The sequence below is a fragment of the Leptidea sinapis genome, chromosome 4, assembly GCF_905404315.1.
Source record: "Leptidea sinapis chromosome 4, ilLepSina1.1, whole genome shotgun sequence".
Taxonomy (NCBI): Eukaryota; Metazoa; Arthropoda; class Insecta; order Lepidoptera; family Pieridae; genus Leptidea; species Leptidea sinapis.
In genome coordinates, this window is record NC_066268.1 from 2793064 (window position 1) to 2816530 (window position 23467).

Below are 23467 nucleotides of genomic sequence, written 5' to 3' on the forward strand. Positions count from 1 at the left end.
TGTTAAGTCTCATTTGCCCAGTAATTTCCTTTTGCTGCTATTTTAGTAAGTCAATAAATCGTTAAGGTCGACAATTCTGCGAAATTTCGAATTCGATTTTAAAGTAATTTTAATGAGTTTTACAATAACATACACACCCGCTTATCATTTAAAGCAAAAAACAGTCTACAAGAAAATAACATTCTTTTGCGAGGATAACTTTACCTACAAATTAGAAAAATATTAAGTACCTAGGTACTAGCATATAATTTTAACAGCAGTTGTTAACAAGGGATGTGGGATAGGTTGATCAAGTAATAATTGCGAGCCAAATGTCATTGGTAGGTTTTTTACGTTTTAATTTTCTTAACTGTTTTATTTTACTTTGCAATTTTTTAGTGAGTTGAATACATTTTTTTGCGATTAACCTCTGTTAATTATTTTAAAGTTGACAGTATCTAGACGCCTTTAACTAACTAATGACCTTAGATAATTATCTAATTAAATTTATATGTCTGGATAGATCTATCTTGCTGCTAGGCAACGCAAGGCAAGAGGCAAGTTTTTTACTTTAGTGTGCATATCAGCTACATAAACACTCGCGATACGTTGCTGAAAATAGAGGCTAACTGTTCACCGCTATGTTTTCACGTTCACTGATGTCTATCTATATAGACGTATATTATTATCTATGTTTATGACTTTAAAAATCTTGCATAGCATAAGTTCATAGTTGTAATTAGAATTCTAAACTTACATTATGTATCTTTATATTTTTAAATTCTAATTTACAGTCTACTGCAAATATTTGTATAATAAATAGATAGATATATTGAATATCTTGCCAAATCTGAAATACGTTCAGCCAAAATTTATTCAACGTTATTCTTTCACTAAGCATTGTAATATTATTCCAAGAAAATCATATAAGAATGGACACCCTACTCAAAACGGAGCTTTTCTGCGCATTATGCAATGGTTCCAATGCTTATTATAGTTAGTAAGAAAACTTCTTTCAACCGGCGAACATCTGTGTCGTGTCCAACTGTGTGTTTTGTTGTTTTATTGTGAGTGCTTGTGTGTCTGTGCTGTCAATATTACTAGACATGTAATCTGATGTGTCACGTGACTACTAAATATAGTTAATTCTCATTATATATGTTAGGATAATATAATTATAGCTTTTTTACTTTTTGATACGACTTTTTGATGACAACGAAATAAAAAAAACATTACAAATAAAGAACAGGCCAAATGTTTTTTTTTCACGCTGAGGTTTTGTAGTAAGAGGAGAATAAAAAATAATTTAAGAAATATAAAATGACTATTCTCCAGTTCCGATATTAACGTTCCTAAAAATTTCTTGCTTATGCCTTCAATGTAAATAAATCTATTATAAGTTTTCACAAAATAACATCTCATGACAAACAGACAACTTGACACTGTAGAATAGCTGATGTTTTGATGATATTTGTTACTGATTGATAATTCATTTAATTTTTTCTTATTCAAAGTCAATTAATATTTTTATTCAAAATAATATTTAACAATAACTTATTGAAAGTTTAAATAATGCGGAAGGTAGAAAGGTACCTGAGACCATTGAAAATCAGCAATAAATCTCAGAGATTTTGCTTTTTTCTTAAATTTAAATTCTAGTATTGTTGTGAGATATTTATTAAAACTAATGTGTATCAATAAACTGTAAATTAATAATATAGATCAAACGCTTGCAATTGAAGGCCACATTTCAAATAAATATAATCAAACTGGAAAACGGAACGAACATAAAACAGCCGTTATTAAACCTATCGCATTCGTAAACAGTACACGCACGAAAATAGTTTACAAAACCATCAAAATTATTCAAAACACATTAAACCTTACTGCTACTTAGAAAAGAGAATACATTGCTATGTACACAATTTAAATTACAGATATTTTAAATAGCTTTGCTCTGAATTTTTTGAGACGTGATTTAATATGCACATGTGGGATTAAGAGGCTGTATTATTCAAAACAAGGCTCTATTGTGTAAAATATAGAGCACATATTAATTGTAAATTAGTTTTTGGCACATGTATACAGTAATAATTAGTCACCATGTCATGTCTTCTATCTTAGTGACGTCAGATTACATGTAGCATTGTCGTTAAAACAGAAGGTGAATTTAGTGTTCGAATAGAATTTAGTACGCAAACAATATCCGTACTTTAAGTAGAGTGAAAAACAGCGAAAATGATGACAATAAGTGAAAGTCAGTTCTCCTCAAACAAAATGTCGAGTATTCACAAGATTAATGACCGGGTGGTTCACAAGGATGCATTCGATGACGTCAACACTTCATCAAGTGTGAACAGCACACTCATCACCAAGCGGGGTTTCAAGCCTTCGGATATGTTCGATCCTAAAAAAAAGGAATTCCTTACAAACCTCAGTTATAAATTGTTCCCTGTAAGTTGGGTAAGTTTATCTTATTCAATTAGTGCTAAGCTTCTAACACGGTGTGCCGCAAGGAGACATATTGGAGCTGCTGTATTAAAGTATGGTATAACGTAATTATAATTAATTAATTGTATTCTCATTAATGACTTTTAGTTGATTTGAATATTTAAATGTACATATCAATAAACTAAAATTAAAATATCTACTTCGCCTGACTCATTCAAAACCATCCGATAGTCAATTAGAAAAATTAAGTCCTATTTTTAACTTCCATATAAACTTCAGACATCACGTCTAATTAAGGTTTACAATCGGATAATTATAAAAAACTATGACATTTTTTTATGGATGATTGCGGAACTGAAGTCGCAGTGGCATATAGCTCGAAGGGCAGATTCCGATGGGGCTTTTGCGGCAGAAAAGTCCTCGAATGGCTACCACGTACTAGAAGATGCATTTCATCTTGTGAGGGGCCTCCTTACAAGATGGACCGATGATCTGGTCAATATTGTGAGGGGCCTCCTCACAAGATGGACCGATGATCTGGTCAGTATTTTGAGGGGCCTCCTCACAAGATGGTCCGATGTTCTGGTTAGTATTTTGAGGGGCCTCCTCACAAGATGGTCCGATGATCTGGTCAATATTGCTGGAAAAGGTGGGATGAGAGATATCTTTGGGAGGCCTTCGTCTTGCAGTGGGCGTCTTTCGGTTGAAGTAATGATGATGGTGATACTTTTAGTGAATCATCAAAGAAGCACTTGCAAACAAAAGTAGAATACAGAAGAAACGGCTGAAATGTCCTCATTGTTTAAAATATACGGGCCGCTTCCTCCATCTTTGCTCGTGTTATTAAGTTTATGCCTGACTATCGAATAACATTAAGGTCACATTTTCATTTGTTTTCATACAGAGCTATCTGCCAGAGAAGTCCCGTCAAAAAATCTCTAGTCATTTCGGAGTTTAGGGGGAATAGACTATATATGTCTAGACAAAGAATATTTTAAAAATAAGTATTCTATTATGCCGTGCCAAAGTGTCGTATTAACATTTATTTACTTATATCTAGTAAAAGCAGATACTTCAGTTGTGTGTAGATGTATAGATAATAAATCATATTTAAATAGGACGATCATATATTTAATATACTATTAACTTTGATTCGATTCCGTTTGGCGTATCTCCAGAGGTTGTGAAAATAGAGTCTCCTTGCAACGATAATAAGATTGTACGTAACATTACATACACAGTAAGCGACTAAAAGACATGTTTGATTTACATAACGACAAGCTGTCTGGTTGAGTTCCACTACATAATATTAAAGTTATTTTGTTTTATGTCTGTATGATATATAAATCATACTCTACAGGCCTAGGTATATTTAGGTATCCATACAAATAAAATTGTAAGGATTGTCGTCATAATAAATTAAATAAATAAATTATTTATTTACATTGTGTTAGTCTGTGCGTCTGTGCACGATAACGTCAGAAATGGCTTAAGATGTTGGAATGCAATGTTTATTGATATGTTTGCAACACAATCAAAAAAGTTAAGTTGAATGAAATAACTCACGCTGTGCTGTTAAGGCGTTTCGATTGAATTACAATTTGAAATTTTAGTGAACTGTAGTTTGTAACATGATGGTTGGTTGGTTAAATGTATCTGAAACGTACCTATATTCTTAATTTGATGGGATTTTAACGGATTTGTCCGTTTAAAGCTTGTAAGGAATTACGCAAAGGAGACGAGGTATCTTCATACAAAACTAATTAGGATCCGTGCATAAAAGCAAATTTAAATTTTGATGATTAACGCTAGAATACCTTTAATAGGTACCAAATCATAATTCAAAAAGGCTAAGGTGGACTAAAGCACTGTTAAATAGTCATTAGATTTTGATTTAGTGCATTGATCATTTTACGTGGAAATTCGTCAAATCAATAAAACTTTCAAGGTTTTTATTTTTAGTTATTATAAGTCTACGATCAACTCAAAATAAATTTTAATCTGAGTAATAGTAGTAGATGATACTTCTATCGTTTTATTTATCATAGATAAGCACTTAGATTTTCGACCACCTCGTGCTCATTCTGAGAAACGCGGACATCGAACCCAAGACGCCAACACAGTTAAAAATAAACCACATTTAATTATACATGCACTCTACATCGCTAAGGTTTAAAAACATTGACCTCGAACACAGCGTATATTGTTCGGAGGTTCATATTTGTATTCCACAGCTGTTACGTACTCTCTCTGTAACCGTAATTTCGTTCTTAAAATCTAGGTAGCTTTTTTATGAGAGAGAGAGGAGGACAACGAGCACGGGTCACCTGATTTTAAGTGATCACCGCCGCCCACATTATCTTGCAACCCCAGAGGAATCTGACTTGAAGGTACCCATGTCGTATCGTCTCGGAAACTCCGCACAAGGAAGCTCATTCCAAAGCTTTGTAGTACGTGGAAGAAAGCTCCTTGAAAACCGCTCTGTGGATACCGCCACACATGTAGATAGCGGGGATGACATCCAAATTTGTGGCGTATCGTGCAAAGGTGGAATTCGGCGGCGGGAATCAGGTGAAACTGCTCTTCGGGGCAAACCCCCCTTGTAGAGATAAGCCGTTCAAAAAGCACTGGGTCTCCGACAATTCGAGCTGCTCTGCGTTGCACACGGTATAATAGTTCGGGCTGATACTAGGGTGCGCCAGACCAGAGATGACAGCAATACTCCATATGTGGCTGGACCTGCGATTGGAGCGCTAGAATGTGGGTCGGCTTAAAGTTTTACCGTGCTCTATTAATGTGCCCGGGTTCTTCTGGAAACTAAACTTAAATTACGACTAACTATGAATTTATTAAATTTATTATAATACCCCATAACCTATTCGTCGTCGTTACTTAAAAGGAAACAATAGCCACTTATTATTACAAACGTTCTCGACTGATTTTAGGTATTTTCAAAAAAGAAGATTGTTTTTTTTGTATTTCGTTTGTTTAAGTGCAGTGTTGGTAGGCCAGGCCCCCCATAAGATTATCTGATCAAGATAGTCGGAAAAGGGTAGCGCAGGACCGATTGGCGTGGAGATCTTTGAGTAAGGGCTTTGTCCAGCAGTGGGCGTCTTCCGGCTGATATGATGATGATGATGGTAAAGTGCTAGAGCACTTCAAACAGTGCTTACAACGGCTTAATCATTTAAGCCGCAAACAGAATCCTCATGCGCAGCCTTTGATTAGGGTTTTGGAATGGAGTTAAACCTGGAGTGTTGCTCCAGAGTTTATTACACTTTTGTGAACATGATGAATGAATGGTTGATTTAACAAGACTATTTCGGACACCAATAAACGTTCAGGATCAAATTGAGTTCTTTTAGTTATTGAGTTCACCAAGCGCATTGTTCACAAGAGGGTTGCCAAAGTTTGGCAGGTTGGCACTCTCCGAAGATTTCACAGCCAATGTCAGATCCCGGCTTACATATCATTACTTCTCAGTAAGGTTTGTTCAAATGGCCGCAGAGCATTTGAGAGCCAGTGCGCCCACCTATAGGTCATTATCAAATGCATGCTGGCGCTCGTCTTCTTTTGTAGATACAAGGTTAGAGGGGGCAGGTTTTAAGCGCATTTAGAGCTGCTTCTGGCGTGAACATTATGTCTTCTGTTGTGATAGCGCATGCAGTTCTTTGAAGGCTATTATCTAGCTTGGCAATTAAGGTCTTCTGAGAATTTTCCTGCAGACACACTCCACAGAGCCATAACATAAGGCTGTGTATAGCTAAAGGGCCATTTTGGGCTTAAGGCCCCATTTTTGGCTACAAAGGCGACTCAAACTACTGTAGACAAAGTATGCCTTTTGCACAATACCGTCCCCTTGTCTATTCCAGGTAAGTTTCAAGCCTTATGTGAGCCTCTGCTTATGTTACTTTAACGTTCTGACAGGTGTATCGGCAATCAGACAATTTGTGCTTTTACATATAAAGCCTTAGTTTTAGCTGTGGTTTTTGGGCAGGCAATCAATCTTTTCAATCAGGATATAACGTTAATCGTCCTTAGATGTTTCAAGATGACACCCATGACGTCACTTCTTTATTCCCTAGGTGAATAATATACTATTTTAGTAAAGGTCTTGGTAGACCTTCATATTTTCCCTTTCCACTATTGTTTGAGGAAAGTACGTCCTCTCTGTGTTAAGATCTGTATATGAGATGAACCATTGTTTCTTATATCTCAAATCCAAACACCTGATGGAGACAAATTGTGGATCAAAATATTTATTTTGTTTCACATTTTTAAATCTGGTAGTTAGGGTCCAAATATCACTTTTAAAATACTTCCTCTCCTACATTTGTAGGCAAATATATCCAAAAGTATACCTTGTAGTATTTATTAGTACCGTTAAAAATCTCTTAAAGTAGGTTTGCTTGCAGTTTTTAAGTCATACAGTTATTGATTGAATTTAATGTTACTGCCAAGCAACGTTTTGAAATTACTAGACATTTTTTGCAAGGGATAGGAAGATAAATAAGTACGAGAATAACCTGATAAGTGATCACAGACGCCCATCCTCTCCTGCAGCACCCCTGGATTTTATGGAGCTTTGTCTTCCATTTAGATTCCTTCTGAAGAACAGCACGCAAGAATGCTCATTCCACAGTTTGGTAGTGAAGGAGAGTAATAATGTTTGTTGAAAGTTGTACAAAGTGAAGGATTTATAAATTTCTGAATATTTATGTTTTTCTAGCGTTAAATATAAAAGACTTGGCCTGAATTCGACTTTAAACGTATTGTTAACAACAGAATCCGGAATTTTGAGGTTGGATTGAAGCCAATTCGACACAAGTCGTGTTTGTTATTTAAAAAAGATTTTTTATGAAAATAATGGACGAGACGAGCCGGACGTTCAGCAGATGGTAATTGATACGCCCTGCCCATAACAATGCAGTGCCGCTCAGGATTCTTGAAACACCCAAAAATTCTGAGCGGCACTACAACTGAGTCGTCACCTCGAGACACAAGTTGTTAAAGGAAACCCTGGTCACTAAAAATGAAGACAGTAACGATAAAACAAATAAAAACGTTTGCTTAAAATATGTAACAATTGTTATAATTACTAAACTAAATACGTATAATTTAATTAAAAGATATATAAAAGTAATGGTCCATTTATTCCAAGGTAACCGGTTCGACCAATTACCTTCGAGAGGAACAGGGGTTCAATATTGCTTAATTTTTGGATCAGTTTGCAAAATATAAGAAATTTTAAGAGCAGGTAAAAGCGATAACAAAAATCCAGTCAGTCCGTTTAACTCTGCTTTTTAACTTAACGTTTAACATAGGTACTCTAGGGGTAATACATTTACAAAATGTAATAAAACTACCACATTTTACATTACTGAGTTTGAGAAACAGATCATTATCATTTGAATTCCCAAAATTAAAATGCCTAATGTATTATTATACAGAATGATGCTGAGCTTCAGGACCTCGTCCTACCTGAAGAACCTCTCGTAAGGAAAAAGAAACAAAATCGTTGATCAAGCACTGTATATACCAATCTCGATATTATCACTTTTACATGTTTTTACGTAAACACATCCAAAACAAGGCTCACCTTGTTCAGACATAAACGTATTTAACTAACCATTTTATTTTGTTACTAATCGTGTGGATTGATTCAGTTTAAGTCATCAACAAAGCCAGTTACTGTCTTTGTGCCATTTTAATTAAAAAAAACTCCAAATTTTTTTAATATATTTTGATTATCTACTCATTCATTTGGTGCGTGAACACAATATTTTTACTTTTGGGACTGAAATCTGTAGTAAATTTAAATTTCTTGTAGATAATGCAATGTAAGAACTGGTTGTAAAATGGCTAATGGCTAAATAAATGGTTGCTTGCAAATGATATATAAGATACATGTTATCAAATGAAATTCAATGAAGACAGCTAAAGACATCCTTAATCTCATTATTCAGATATTTCCATTCATAGTGTTTTAATTGCATGTAGAATTCCACATTAGTGCAGTTCTATTGTATTGCACAATCATTTTGGTTCGACATTAAATTCTGGTAAATATATTTTTAGCATGGCAACATACAAAAGCCCACGCAACAAAATAAAATGTGTATTGAACACGCATTAAGGCATTGACCGGTATGGTTCAAAATTCTTAGAAACTGGTTGTTATTTATTAATTACTTTACGTTGCATGATAAAACACTTATTATGATGACATAAGCACCACAAAAACACCATTTGCAATTGTTAATTTAGACACATTATATATTAATATATTATCATACATTGATCATAATGATGTGTGTGTAAAGATAAAATATGGTGTATCAATATTTCAGGACGATTTGGAGAACAAACCAATAATTGTTGGTGACAAGGAGGTGGATCTGAACAAGATATTCACACCAGCGCCAGATGCTGAGGAGCATATCATCAAGAAAGACCGGAAATTCGGTAATATTCGTCTATTTTTATATTTTATGAATCATTAAGTTTTGATTGTTTTTGTATTTGACTTCTGCTTCCTAGAGATTTATTATCATTATGTGAATTATATTTTGATTGTGATAATCTAAATCATGTGGCAGACATAACTTATTGACTTAGAACATACTAGCGTATAAACGACTGACCTGACTTTGTTTAGTGTGCGCGCATCGCTCAAAATAGAGCTTAACTTTCAACCTCATTTTCTTCCGACTTTTCACAGCTGTCACAGTCTAACTAAACGTATAAATGATCTTAAGCTAATATATTGTAAGTCTTTACCTAAATGGTAGACAGTATCCTTACATTCATAAGCGTCAGTATTTAATAACTAATTAACTGATTAGTAAATTAGCAATGAAGATAGTATAGGTTCAACGATACTTAAAGTTAAGTCTTCCTTAGACTTGTAAAGGAATCTTTAAGCGACTGTAGCAGTGAACCTTTTGTAATTCTTTATAAGTATCTAGCTATTTAAGTATTCCATAAACGGCTATATCTACGACGGTTGAAGTACTAAAGTAAGTGTGACGATGCGATGCAATGATGCGATATCAGTATGTATTTGATTAGGTTATTCACAGAGTCCAACCTTTCTTTGTACAAGTTCATTATTCAATGAGTAAATTCATTTATTCCAGAAAAGACATTCGCCTCTTCAGCGTTCTACGTGCCTGGTGTGCATCCAACAGTGAAGCAGCAAATGGACTTGGCGCGAGCGATATCCAAGTCGCTCTCTGACTCCAGCAACCAGATGTCCAAGGGCCAGAGTATGTACGTCAACAGGAAGAAACGTTCAGTTAAATGGGTTCATGAAGGAAGAGGTTTGGATCTTTATTTACCTATATACGTAGGTCACACTAAAAGTTTTGCGTAACTTAAAAAAACAACATGCTATAACCAAAATATTATGTTTATTGCTTTTCAAAATACGCTCCTTTACATTTTAAACATTATTTCATGCGATCGAACAATTTTTTTAAACAGGAGGACCACAGATCTGAAGGCATGTTTTCTACGTGCTGATTGAACGCTATCACTGCCTCTTCGGAATGGGTAAAAGTGAAACCTCTCATCAAGTCTTTGATTTTGGGAAAAATACAGAAATCACAGGATGCTAGGTCGGGGCTATGTGCAAGATGGGTGACGAGTTGTACTTTTTCGGAAGTTAAAAATGACTTAGTTTTGTTTGCCGTATATGAAGAAGCGTTGTCATGATGTAGGAGAACGCGGCTTTTTGGTCGTCTTTCGCGAACTTTTTTAACACCCTGGGTAAACAAATAGTAGACCGTAGAATATCACTCGGCATTAACACTCTTTTGATCTTCAATTGGAATTGTGCAGTTGGGACCCGTAGTGAGATAAAAATGATAATTTTTTACCAACGTTTCTCGCCTGCCTCATGTTGGCCTGTTCTCATTTTTGAACACCCATTCACAAGATTGCTGTTTTTTTTCGGGTTCAAAACAATAAATCCACGTTTCGTCTCCTATTACAATGTCATAAACAGCATTAGAATGTCCGTGGTCGTACTTCATTAGCACCATTCCACGCGAGCCCGCTTCTGCTCCGCTGTCAGTTCATGATGGATCCAACGAACTTTTAACAGTCTTGCGGAGAGAGAGAACTTTTTAAGTCATAAAAAATCATGGCTCTAAAATCAAATCAAATCTAAAATTTTGATGTGTGATAAAAACAATTGACAAATGATTTCCCGTCAATTGTTTATTTATTACTAACGGCCGTTTTGAATAACCTATCTACCGTAAACGGCCGTAAGTCTTCTTGAAAGGTTGCATCATTTCAAAATATATAACATTCGAAATTCAAATAGTTCCGATTAGCTAGAAGTGCAAAACTTTTAGTGTGCCCCATGTACATACTGCAGACATAGTAAGTAGCACCTAATGAAACTGTATATTCGGTGTTCCTCCGGGGCAGTACTGCCTACGAAGTTTTTACTAGCAATGCACTTCTATTCAATGCGTGCATGATGCGGGCGACATAATTAAGGGCACATGAGTAGTGAATTATCACATCATCAGACCTTTAGGTCACATTCAAATTCAAATTCAAATATTTTTATTCAAAATAGGATTTAAAATCACTTATTGAACGTCAAAATCTATCACCCATTCAAAAGAGACTGCCTCAGACCTGAGAAGAATGGGCGCAAGAAACTCAGCGGGCTTTTTTTTTTTAATATAAAATATGGATTACAATGTAATATCGTACAATAAACATTTATAATTAAAGAGCCTGAGGGTGTTCGCTTTATTCCCAGTCCGTGGTGTCATTAAGAAAATCGTTTATGCTATAATAACCTTTCCCACACAAACTTTTTTTAACAATTCTTTTAAATTTCGTAACACATTTGTTTTGTACATTTTCTGGGATCATATTGTAGAAGTATATACATCGCCCAACAAAAGACTTACTAACTCGACCCAAACGAGTAGTAGGCATAACAAGTTTATGTTTGTTCCTCGTGTTAACATTATGAATGTCACAGTTTCTAGAAAATTCCTCAATGTGCTTATGAACATACAAAACATTATCGAAAATGTATTGAGAAGCAACAATCAAAACGTTTATGTCTTTAAATTTTTCTCTTAATGATTCTTTAGGACCTAGGTTATAAATCGCGCGAATAGCCCTCTTCTGCAGCACAAAGATAGTATTAATATCGGCCGCACTGCCCCATAACAATATACCATAGGACATAATACTATGAAAATAACTAAAGTATACTAATCTCGCCGTATCTATGTCAGTTAACCGTCTAATTTTCTTAACCGCATATGCTGCAGAACTAAGCCTATTCGCCAATCCTTCAATATGGGGGCCCCACTGCAATTTGGAATCAAGAGTAATGCCAAGAAATATAGCAGATTCCACTGGTTTTACCACCTTTCCATTTAATAAAATATTCGCATCTACATTTTTGACATTTGGCGCGGTGAATTTAATATATTTGGTTTTATGATTATTTAACAATAAGTTATTGGCGCTAAACCAGTACACGATGTCAGATAGAGCATTGTTTACTTCGTCATACAAAACTTGGCTTCGTCGAAACCGTCATTATCTTACGAAAACTGTTTATGTTTCGGTATTGGCGCGGCAGCTGCCACTCTGTATACCTATACATCTATTATATTATATCACATAACGGTCATAAAACTGACTCTCTCGTGGTACGCAAAAAAACTGATGCTAAGGAGGGATAAAGAGCCCCCGCCCTAAAGTCCGTCATAAAATGTACCTACTTAATAAAAATATTTTATAAATTTTCAGGGAGAAATACTTCAAACACGAGCACAGCACCAACACCGGTCGCCAACCATGACACTCCGTACAGGCCGCCATCTAACGCCCGAAACCAGAAAACGTACCCAAAATCGGCGCTCAAACATACTTCCAATATTCCCAAAATGGAACCGTTCCCGATTTCACCACCAATGTACAATCTAAAAGACTTAGATATTCCTGTTACGCTTGCACCAACTAAACTGAATGATGTGTACGCTTCGCCAAAAAGCCCACATTTACCTTTAGTTTCTGGTCCTAATTTCAACGTAGCGCCTCGCGGTTGGGGTGAAATGCAAAATTATTACCGACCCGTCGCACTAGATGGCGTTGGACAAGTAACGCGTGGGTACACAGATTATTAATGTTAACATTTCGCTCTAGAGGAAATTGGTTGAAATTTTGTGAAGGATGCTGGCTCTAAAAAGTCACAATATTGGCGATAAGGAAACAAAGATAAAAATATTAATTATTATTAAGTATATTTTATAACATTAATCTGTTAGTCTTTACAACTAGTCATATTTTATTAAATTTGTTATTTATTTTATGTTTGTTTTGTTAAATAGGCAACAATATAATGTAAAAAGCGATAATCAGCTGAATATTGCGTTTCATAAATGACCACGACAAAAATATATCAAATAATTGTTCATTACAATTTATTGTCAACAATGTTTATTGTTAACTTTTGTTTAAGTTAATGCAATTTTTTTGATAAATACAAATTCTCGAACCTTTATATTATGTCCAATATTGGAATATTGTAAAACCTTTTCGTCTCTACATAAAAAAACAGTCAGGGACTGTCAGAAATTTCATCTTAATTTGGTATACCTACATATTTTTAGTCTTAAGTTAACTACTTAATGTTATACCTATTACTTTTGCAATGTCTTGATATTGTGATTAATAGTTATTTATGCAACTGTTGTGTAATAACACGAATGTGTATTTACATTCGTGTTTTAATACCAAATTATCAACAGTTGCATACAAGACTTTATCTACACCCAGAATATGAATCCTCTAAAAGCTTACTGCTAACACTAAAATACCAGTCCTCGTAGTAACCTAATATCATTCCTTACTGATTATAAATACATATAAACTAAGTATTGAAACAATTATTTATTTTAGTAGTAATTTACATTTTGTATAGTGTAATAATTAAAATTCACTCGAATATAATGCCCTTTTGCAGCGTTTAAAATGAATCGCTCATTTTTTGTAAACAAAACAATAAAAATATCGAAGCAAAATGGCGGGGATTCGAATAACCTACTTTGTTTTACGGCGCGCGACGTTCTGGTAGTGTGGAACGCGCGTAAACGAAAATGTTCTTTTTTTGAAATTCATACAGATACCACGCATCGAGCAATAAGAATGTGGCTGTCTGTTGAAACTCTTTGCGCATGAAGGGATCGAAAAAGAAAAACATAGAAGTGTTGTTATGAAATTCAATACAACATTACAATACTCGTTTGGATGATGTAATGGTTATTAGAACATAGGGTGTTTTAATGTTGGCAATAAGCTGTTTCAGAATCTTTAATAGAGGATTTAAAGCATGGGTGTTGATAAAGTAAATAAGAATACGTTCCTTTAATGATGAATGTCCGCCATTTCAAAAATTTTATTTTTACGATTGCTAGTAAGTCCAATAATATAAATAACGATAATTTATACGTCTAGATAGAGTCTCTTGCTATTAGACAACCGATAAAAAAAGGCCAGGAATAATACTTTAGTATGCGTAACAAGCTACGCCTTACACTCACGATTTGTATGACACTTTATTGTGCGTGAATTGTTCAAAATAGAGGTTATTTCTAAATCAAATTTTTTTCGACGTTTTCACAGCTGTCATAGTCTATCTAGACGTCTATCTAAGAGTTAGTTAATGTATCTACAGAAATTCCAATAACTAAGTATCGCAGAGGTATACATCCGAATTTGAAATGTTATTCTAGTATTAAATGGCTATTTAAACGTAGAAAGAACCTGAAGAAAATCTTTTTAACTATCAGTAATAATTCATGGCATGAGACATTGTTTATAAATCATACAAAATGCCCCATCAATCCCATTCATACAAGCTCTCTTGCTCTCCCTTTTCCCGTAGAATATTATCTTGATTATATTATTATCAACGGGTTCGTCCTGATCCACTTTTCCTGCCATATCCAATTACAATATTTTACATTGATTTTTTTTACATACATATAAGTTGGTATGTCGCTATTGTAAGACGTGCATCACATAGAGTTAGAATATACTAGTGTATATAGTATCTGAAAGCCCGATAATGCTTGACCAATTTTGTTTTGATACTAAGGAGCTAATGCAAAGCGTGGCTGACTGTTTACGACTAAGTCGGCAAGTTTTGCCATTCGAAATCCGTTACAGATAATTTATACGAGTTTCTTGAAATCTTTTGTAATGTCAAAATTATTTTCAAGAGATCGTTATTAGATAAAGGATTACGTAATATTTCTGAATAATTCCCATTAAGTATTAAATTCTTTGGTCTAAACATTGACCGGTCCTCATAAATCTATCGAAAAAAATATTTAGATATCTAATATATTAATGATACCTTGTATTCATGATAAAATAAGAGATTTCATTTCAATCAGATTCAATTTAACTAGCTCCTTAGCTTAATCTTGCACTGTCTTACATAAGTTACTCCAAGTTTAAAATTACTTCTGCCTGTAATTCTGTCCCTCCCTCGTGTAGTTCTGTAGGGGCAAAGGTAAGATAATGACAAAAAGTTTTAAATTTGGAATAACTTAACTTAGCGTTTAATAATACTCCGGTACAGTTTACGACTTAGGATGAGTTATAGGTATATCGTCCTTAGATTGTGCTCAGGCTGTACTTAAGTAAAACTGAGCTAAGTATAAGCTTGGCATAATCTTTGATTTTGTTTTTATAGTCATTTGACAGCTGAAATTATGCTTAGCCAAATGCAAAAGTCAAGTTCGCGTTTTATCACGCTCAGCTAAGTTATACGTAAGTAAAGTCTGAGCAAATTCGAAGTCGCATCTCCGCCTTAGACATACATAAATACACATATTAATCAGCAATTTTTTTGTACCTACCAGGATTCGAACCTTACTTACAAGTCAGTTTACCTTTAATCTATGTGGTCGTACTATATTGAGACATTGCATTAGTCTTGGTACTTATATTATTAATACATGTACCAATGAATGTTACGAACCTATATTTTCTAAGTATTTTTAAAGGCAGAATTATAATAAAATGAGAGATGATATTTTGAATCTTTCATTTTCCCTAGAATATAAACTCTTTGATTTATTCTAAAGTTTCGGTGAGGAACAAATAACACAGCAGGAAAAGCTTGTACTTAATATCATTGCTGTGTTCATCCCTTCACGAGTGGAAACCAGACCAGACCCAGAATAAGGTAAAATGGGTCATAATGACAAATTGAACGCAATATATTAGCTGACTCTACTACTACAACTACCAAGAAAATCAAATAAAATTCAAATAAAACTATTTTAATTCAAAATAGAATATGAACTCAATGAAAGTAAAAACGTTGAGAAGAAACAGCAAGAAACTCAGCGGGTTCTTATTTTTTTTTTAATAAAATTTCTATACAACGCATAATTTAGCCTGACCGTGGTCGCACCTTTCCCAATCTATGATATCATTAAGAAGTCAATTATGTTATAAGTAGTAACCTTAACCACACAAATGTCTTTTAACTATTCTTTTGAATTTTGTAATACATTTGTTTTGAAAATTTTCTGGGATCAAGTTGTAAAAGCATACACTTATAACGCCTTACAAAAGACTTACTTACTCGACTTAGCCGAGTAGTAGGCGTAACAAGTGTATGTTTCAGTTTCAAGAATATTCACTTATGGGCCAATATACATACATAACATTATCGAGAATATATTGAAAGGCAACAGTTAAAATATTTTAAATTTTTTTATGCAATAGGATGACAAACGAGCGTACGGGTCACCTGTTGTTAAGTGATCACCGCCGACCACGTTCTCTTGCAACACCAGAGTGATCACAGGAGCGTTGCCGGCCTTCAAGGAAGGTGTACGCGCTTTGTGTGAAGGTACCCATGTCGTATCGTCCCAGAAACACTGCACAATGAAGCTCTTTCCACAGCTTTGTAGTACGAGGGAGAAAGTAAATTAGCGCCATCGTATGTCACCAATCAATCAATCAATCAGTATTTTACGATGGTACAATCTTACAGTTTCACATGTTTCGCCAGGTTTAACTAGGCATGCATTTTAATTTAACACAGTAAATGGTATAAGTTATTAAACACATAACAAAATTAGATTATGAAATATATCTGCATCAGGACCAATAAAATCTTAACTAAAATAATAATAAAAATAAAAAAAAATAAAAAATTACAGACTAACATAATACTAAAATCTATCCATATATATAAAAATGAATTGCTGTTCGTTAGTCTCGCTAAAACTCGAGAACGACTGGACCGATTTGGCAAATTTAGGTCTTGAATTATTTGTAGAAGTCCAGAGAAGGTTTAAAAGGTGAATAAATAGGAAAATGCTGCTAAATTAAATAAAAACAACAAATTTGTTTTTCCTTTGATGTGTCCATACATAATTTCTATGAGAGAATTTATTGACGCACGGTTTGACAGTTCTGCTGTGAAACAATTTCATTACGACAGCAGGGTGCATATTTTACGAAGTATTTTTTGATGTTATGATATGTTATTGCCAAATTCATATAAAAATATTATTTTATTTATTATATACAGAATAACGTCTGTCGGGTCAGCTAGTAATTAATAAATATTGTTTAATTAATTGTTAGTAAAAAGTTTCACATTTCAAGTCACCTCATTATTCGCATTCAGAAATTCATTTGTCGTATAAAATAATCGCTCACTTAACCAGTGTTTAAGTTTTTTCTTGAGAAGTCTTTTATTTAATAATTTTAAATTAATGGGCAGTTTATTGTATATTCTGACACTCATAGCTAGACAGCTTTTGTCATACTGCAAGGTCAGTGAGATTTCGTCGAAAATTAGTCCATTATCTATCAGCACACCTACACACATTATTGACGGATTTGGATCAATTTTCTAGGTATATGCACTCTTATTCATATTTTATAAGTAAGAGACATTTAAAATGCCAACAATATACAATCAGGTGTAACAAAAAAGTTATATAACAATACAATCAGATACGTAGATAGTAACCGTTAAATATGCTAATAATAATAGTCATAATTAGCTAAGAAAGTGAGTTTTAATATTTCAATGATTAATATTTATGTAGTCATTTTAACAAATGGTTTAACCATCCATTCCTTTAGGCAATACTTTTGCAGCTTTTACACCGAAGACTTACCCCCTTATTCATAATGGTCCGCTAACTTTAAACAGCCGCTAAGGAGTTTTTTTTTCTCATTCTGACTTAGGTCAATAGAAGAAGACAGAGTGAGAATTAGCAATGCTTTAAGTAAGAAGACTCTTATGATTAGGGTGAGAGATCTATAGAGCGTACTTAGACTTTGCTTAGACTGTACTTACGTAAAACTTAGCTGAGTGTAAGCTTAACATAATCTTTGATATCGTTTTTATACTCGTTTGAGATTTGAAATACCAATGCAAAAGTTAAGTTCGCGTTTCATCACACCCAGCTAAGTTATACGTAAGTAAAGTCTGAGCAAAGTTTCGACTTACGTAAGCCACCCATTCAAAATACTGCCTCAGACCTGAAAAGAACGGGCGCAAGAAACTCAACGGTTTTTTTTTTTATAAAAATATGAATTACAATGTAATATCGCACAATAAACATTTATAATTAAAGAGCCTGAGGGTGTTCGCTATTATTTTCACAGTCACGCCGTATCTATGTCAGTTAACTGTCTAATTATTTAAGCGCCTATGCAACAGAACTAAGCCTATTTGCCAATACTTCAATATGGGGGCCCCATTACAATTTGGAATCAAGAGTATTGCCAATGAATAAAGCAGATTCCACCGGTTTTACCACCTCTCCGTTTAATAAAATATTCGAATCTACATTTTTGACATTTGGCGCGATAAATTTAATATATATAGTTTTATGACTATTTAGCAATAAGTTATTGGCGGTAAACCAGTACACGATGTCAGATAGAGCATTGTTTATTTCATCATATAAAACTTGGCTTCTTTTCACTTTCAATATGAGTGAAGTCTCATCCGCAAACAACACTACCTTGTGTTTTTTTCTACAAGGTTAGGTACATCATTTATATGAATTAGGAAGAGGAACGGTTCAATAATAGACCCTTGTGGTACCGAGACAAGTCCCAGGAGATCTACTGCCATTCACATTGACCCTCTGAATTTTATTATTTAAATATGAGATCAGACGATCGAGCCCAGATCCTTTTATACCTGATAGTGACATAGTTTCCTGACCAGCGTTGAATGTTGAATACAATCGAAAGCCTTAGATAAATCACAGAAGATACCAAGTGCATTCTGTGATTCCTACCAGTCCTCAAAAGTATTCCTAGTGAGTTTAACACCTGCATTTGTAGTCGAGCGACCCCTAGTAAAGCCAAATTGTTTTATATGAAGTTACTTGTAAGTGTTAAAGTAAGTATTTAGTTTAATTATTTTTTTTGTTTAATTTTACTTAGGTTTGGCTACACGAAACAGAACAATAGTTATTCGGGTCACAAGTGCATCCCGACTTAAATATTGGTGTAATAATGTTAGGGAACACGCCATGTCTAATACAATTATTAAAGACTATTGGATGATATGGTGCTATGACGTCAATTACTGAACTTATAACTTTTACAGATATGCCCCATATATCTGTAATTTTGTTTTTTCCTTTCTAAGATCTGAAAGTTTTAATTATTTCTGCTGGGCTAACAACACTGAATTTTGTTTATATTCTTTAACATTTTCCAAAAGAAGTGACTCAGCAACACTGGTGGAGGAGACAAGAGATCAAAAATTTCTCTCAAGCAGAAGCTACTTCCTGCTCAGGGAGCTCAGATTTTAGTATTGTTTATTATTATATTATATTCAAAATTGTAGTCTTTCGCTCTTCCAGATTCCCAGTTAATAATATTTTAGTCATTTTCATTTTATTTGATGCATTTTTCTATTATTTCTCTAATATGCATTGACTTAGTAATAGTACATACTTTCTTAAGTAATTTAGACTATTTTTTCACATATATGAGAAAAGATACATCATGTCGTCATGTTTTCTGTTCTTATGGCTACTTGACCAAAGTGGTCTGATCTCAGATTACTAATTATTGCTGATTAACTATTGACTGAGAAATAAGTTTATAATTACTAAAAATATTATCACGCAGCTTTTAGAAGTGCTGGATTACATTACGGTACAGTATTCTGTATGAAAACATTACCGAGTCTACTTCTGCGACCATGTCAGGGTGATTTAAATATGATTTCCTTTATATATTAGTTTATTGTTGAAATTTTCATTTATTTACTATAATTTTTAGATTTATTGTTTCTGAAGGTTAAGTATCTGTTTTTTATCTAATGTCATCTTTGAAGCTCCACGCTGTATATAGCCTCAACACTTCCGTATAACTTGATTCATTACACCGCGATTCATGTAAATTAGCATAATCCTTGCTTTCTTCTCGAGAGCAGAGAACCAGATATTAGGGTTCCGCTGGTATTTAAAAAACCTATGTGCGATTTACTTAACTATTTTATTGAGATATTTTTTGGATATAACAAATATTAAAAGAAATGTTTTATATCCTTTTTTTTTCTCGAGAGTAGGAAATACAGTTACTTATTTACGCCCCGGAACGGGGCCCCATACCGACTAAAACCTCCTATATGCTGTTGGCCCTGAAGGCTTTTACAGCGACAGGACGTAGGCCGTGGAGGCCGCAAAGACTACGCAACAACAGTCGCGTGGCGTCTCCTAAGGAGACTCGAACCTCGGACCGGCTGTGTGCTTATGGGAAGGAGAGAGAATGATATTGAAGATGAAAGATGCAAAGATGAGAAGAACACAAGTGTATGTTTGTGTCTGTTTGTGGAGTGGGTTTGTGATTGTGTAAGTGGTGTATGTCCGTCCGTCAGTCAGTCCGTTTGTGAATTTTATACCCGATGGGTTACCATCATTAGACCAGATTATCAGTTAATCCCGTACTGATATTCCACTATCTGCTCGTCAATCCGTTTGTCTGTCAGTCAGATTGTATTGTGATTCAGATTACAGAACATGAACCGCAACTATAGCTAACAGATGAAATTTTGACAGAATATGTAATCTATTAATTTGAAAATATATGTGTTAGATCATCAAATTTTGGTACATATATGAATATGTGCCGTTTATCAATATTTGTCATAGAGATTGACCGAAAGCAAAATACTACATACTTCACACTAGCACACATGAACATTTTAAATTTAGTTTTGAGCAATGAGTAGTGTTTTTCTATTATGCTAGTATACTAACTTTATGGCTTAAGCTGTACGTACTAACGTTATATCTTCTCAAAGTAAGTACCTAACAATCTGATAGAGGGCATTGTGCATTTTCTCCATGAAGTAACGGAAGACCGTTTACTGTGACAATAAGGGACGAGACGAGCAGGACGTTCATTTTATGGTAGTTGATACTCCCATAACAATGCAGTGCCGCGCAGAGTTCTTGAAAAACCCAAAAATTCTGTGCGGCACCTTGAGACATAAGTTGTCAAGTCTCATATGCCCAGTAATTTCACTAGCTACGGCGCCCTTCAGACCGAAACTCATTAATGCTTACACATTACTGCTTCACAGGAAAAATAGGCGCCGTTGTGGTACCCATAATCTAGTGCAACGGAGCCCCCGATTAAAAAATGTGTAAAGAATCAAATTTCGGTCAAGACGTCACGATAAATAAATATTGTTAATAATGCTAATTATATATTATTAAGATATAGTAATGAAATAAAGAAAAATTATTTAAATATGTTACCTGTTAATATGTTCCTACGAGTTACAAACTAGAATATTTTTAATACATTTGACATTCCGGTTATACAAACGTGGATTAAATTGTGTTAATTTAAACATGTATTCTAAAATCAAGTGACATTTTCTCTCAATTGAACATAATATTGTACGGAACCATGGAACAATCATCGCCCAATAATCTTGCCACTGGACACGCGAGTCGCGAACTACGAACACACGTGAACTCTAGCATGTTGGTTGTAACTTTAACGTTGTACGTCAGTCTGTCCCTAACCGTTGTTGAAGATTGTAGTTTATGTTGGCGGATTCTTTGCGACTGGTTTTGTTTTGATAACATGACTTCCTGAGTGAGTATTTATTATTTATCAACTCCTGCTTTACTGATGTTTTACGTGGATTGTTATACTTATATTATTATGTTTATTTCGATTATAATAATTTTCAGTTGCTACATGTGACAATATGTAAATAATCCTAGACTAAAAATATAATCTCAAATCTTATGAAGCTAAGTATGTATCTTAAGTCTGTCAACTCTGTACAAGGGAAAGCTTGTCCCAATATGTGACGGAATTCCACGACAACGGGCATAGTTATTATTAGGGCATGCGTCTGGGTACATCCAAAGGCACATTAGATCTACAGATTTAAACGCGCGTATTCTACTCGCAAAGAATCCTTCACATTCTTGAGTTTTTTCCAAAGCTGTATCGGAATGATATGAGTAGATTATTCGATTATTATAACGTTTATTGAGTGTTACAAGACTACTATAGTATCTTTCAGGACGTATACAAACACTGTAATGTGTTATAATGTTTTATTTTATGCGATTGTCCAGCGGAATATATAGTCTGATAGTGCACTTTAGAGTCCAATAACGAAAATACTGCAAATGTGTGTATACGTGTTAAAAAAAATACAAAAACGATTCACTTTAACCTTTTATTTTACCGGTATTTGAACTGAAACATACATTTATGTTTATTTTGTGTAAATATAGGTATTTCTAAATATGCAGTTTTTTTCAGTTAATTGTTTGAACCCAATTATTTTGCAAAATTACTTTAACTAAACATTATTTAAAATCAAGCCATGTGTCGTTCTATTTGTGCCGGATTCGCAAAATCGAAGTGATGCAATCCTAAACATATTTTTTATATCCTTACAATTTAACATTTTCTACTTATGAAAGTTAATTGTAAGTAAATAGTTACTAAGTGAGTTGCAGGCAATTATTTCTGAAACAAAATACTTACTAATAATGAGTACCTACATAGCTCATTAGAAATTAAACCTATGCGATTATTGCGAACATTATCAAGAATTTTACTGTGACTTATTAATGTCTTAACATCTGTATGTAATATAACATAAATCTATTACATTATTATTATATTATTATCTGTTGGTAATTTCATTTCTTGTGAATTATTGTGATAAATAAATGTTTTATAAATCACTGACACCAATTCTACGATTTTGGTATTTTCATGTTTGTCCGTCTGTATGTTGTATAAGACAAGTACAGTTTGAATGATCTTAATGAAAATTGGTTTGTATAATCATGTGATTGCCTAATGGCAATGCTATATTATGACTACATTCTGCCCGACTTAAAATAATTACAATGGATAAAGTGTACTATGACCTTGCCTAATCGTGTAAAATTTCATGATTGGCTTAAAGTATAAGTTAGGCTGTTCTATATCCAAACAACAAACAAACAAACTAATGTTAAGTCAAATATTTTATATATTTAGGTTTGTGTATTCCAATGTAGTCGTGGTTTTTCCCGATTCAGGTGATTCAGGCTAGGTAAGTCTGTCATTTCTGATGTCATATTGCACAGTTTATGGTACCCAAAATTAACAGAGATTTTGAGAGGGTTCAGTTAATTCCTAATAATTTCTCATTAAATTTTAAACGTGTACGTCTAGATAAAGCTGTTAGACATCCGAAGAAAACAGGCCAGGCTTACAACTTTTTTGTGCGTGACAATCTACGTCTTACATTCGCGATTTGTATGTCACTTTGTATTAGTGTTTTGCTTAAAATAGAGGTTAACAGTCAACCTCAAATTTATTCGATGTCTTCACAGTTTACACATCTTTAATAAAATGAATCTAAGCGTGTACACTTTTCTGTGAGGGAAACTTTTTCCATTACAGGCTTTGATTTGAGTGTGAATTGCTTTTCGTGATATTTTACATCTCT

The 23467-nt window shown here is 34.0% G+C and overlaps 2 protein-coding genes across 10 annotated transcripts in view; both read left to right on the top strand.

The window, feature by feature from the left end:
• The first annotated feature begins 949 nt into the window (after positions 1–949).
• LOC126979790 (uncharacterized) lies at positions 950–15520 on the top strand. Of its 9 annotated transcripts, none has more exons than XM_050829325.1 (6): positions 950–1046; positions 2141–2442; positions 7881–7925; positions 8781–8895; positions 9570–9752; positions 12226–15520. In XM_050829325.1, the coding sequence occupies exons 2-6, from the start codon at positions 2218–2220 to the stop codon at positions 12600–12602; spliced, it is 945 nt and encodes a 314-aa protein (XP_050685282.1). In that variant the 5' UTR covers positions 950–1046; positions 2141–2217; the 3' UTR covers positions 12603–15520. The 9 variants fall into 9 exon arrangements, with proteins under 9 accessions (XP_050685282.1, XP_050685283.1, XP_050685284.1 ...); XM_050829326.1 differs by having other exon boundaries at positions 976–1046; positions 2104–2442; XM_050829327.1 differs by having other exon boundaries at positions 984–1046; positions 2124–2442.
• Positions 15521–21432: 5912 nt separating this feature from the next.
• Positions 21433–23467, top strand: part of LOC126979737 (facilitated trehalose transporter Tret1-like) — a 38195-nt gene continuing 36160 nt past the window's right edge. The window contains exon 1 of the mRNA XM_050829241.1: positions 21433–21597. The gene's annotated coding sequence lies outside the window, so the exon portion shown is untranslated. The remainder of the gene's footprint in view (positions 21598–23467) is intronic.

Excerpts from the sequence above, each read along its gene's own strand:
- LOC126979790 (XM_050829325.1), top strand. The coding sequence starts at position 2,218 with ATGATGACAATAAGTGAAAGTCAGTTCTCCTCAAACAAAATGTCGAGT. Across the intron at positions 2,443-7,880 it reads AATTGTTCCCTGTAAGTTGG|AATGATGCTGAGCTTCAGGA; the intron begins GTAAGTTTATCT and ends ATTATTATACAG. Across the intron at positions 7,926-8,780 it reads TCCTACCTGAAGAACCTCTC|GACGATTTGGAGAACAAACC; the intron begins GTAAGGAAAAAG and ends TCAATATTTCAG.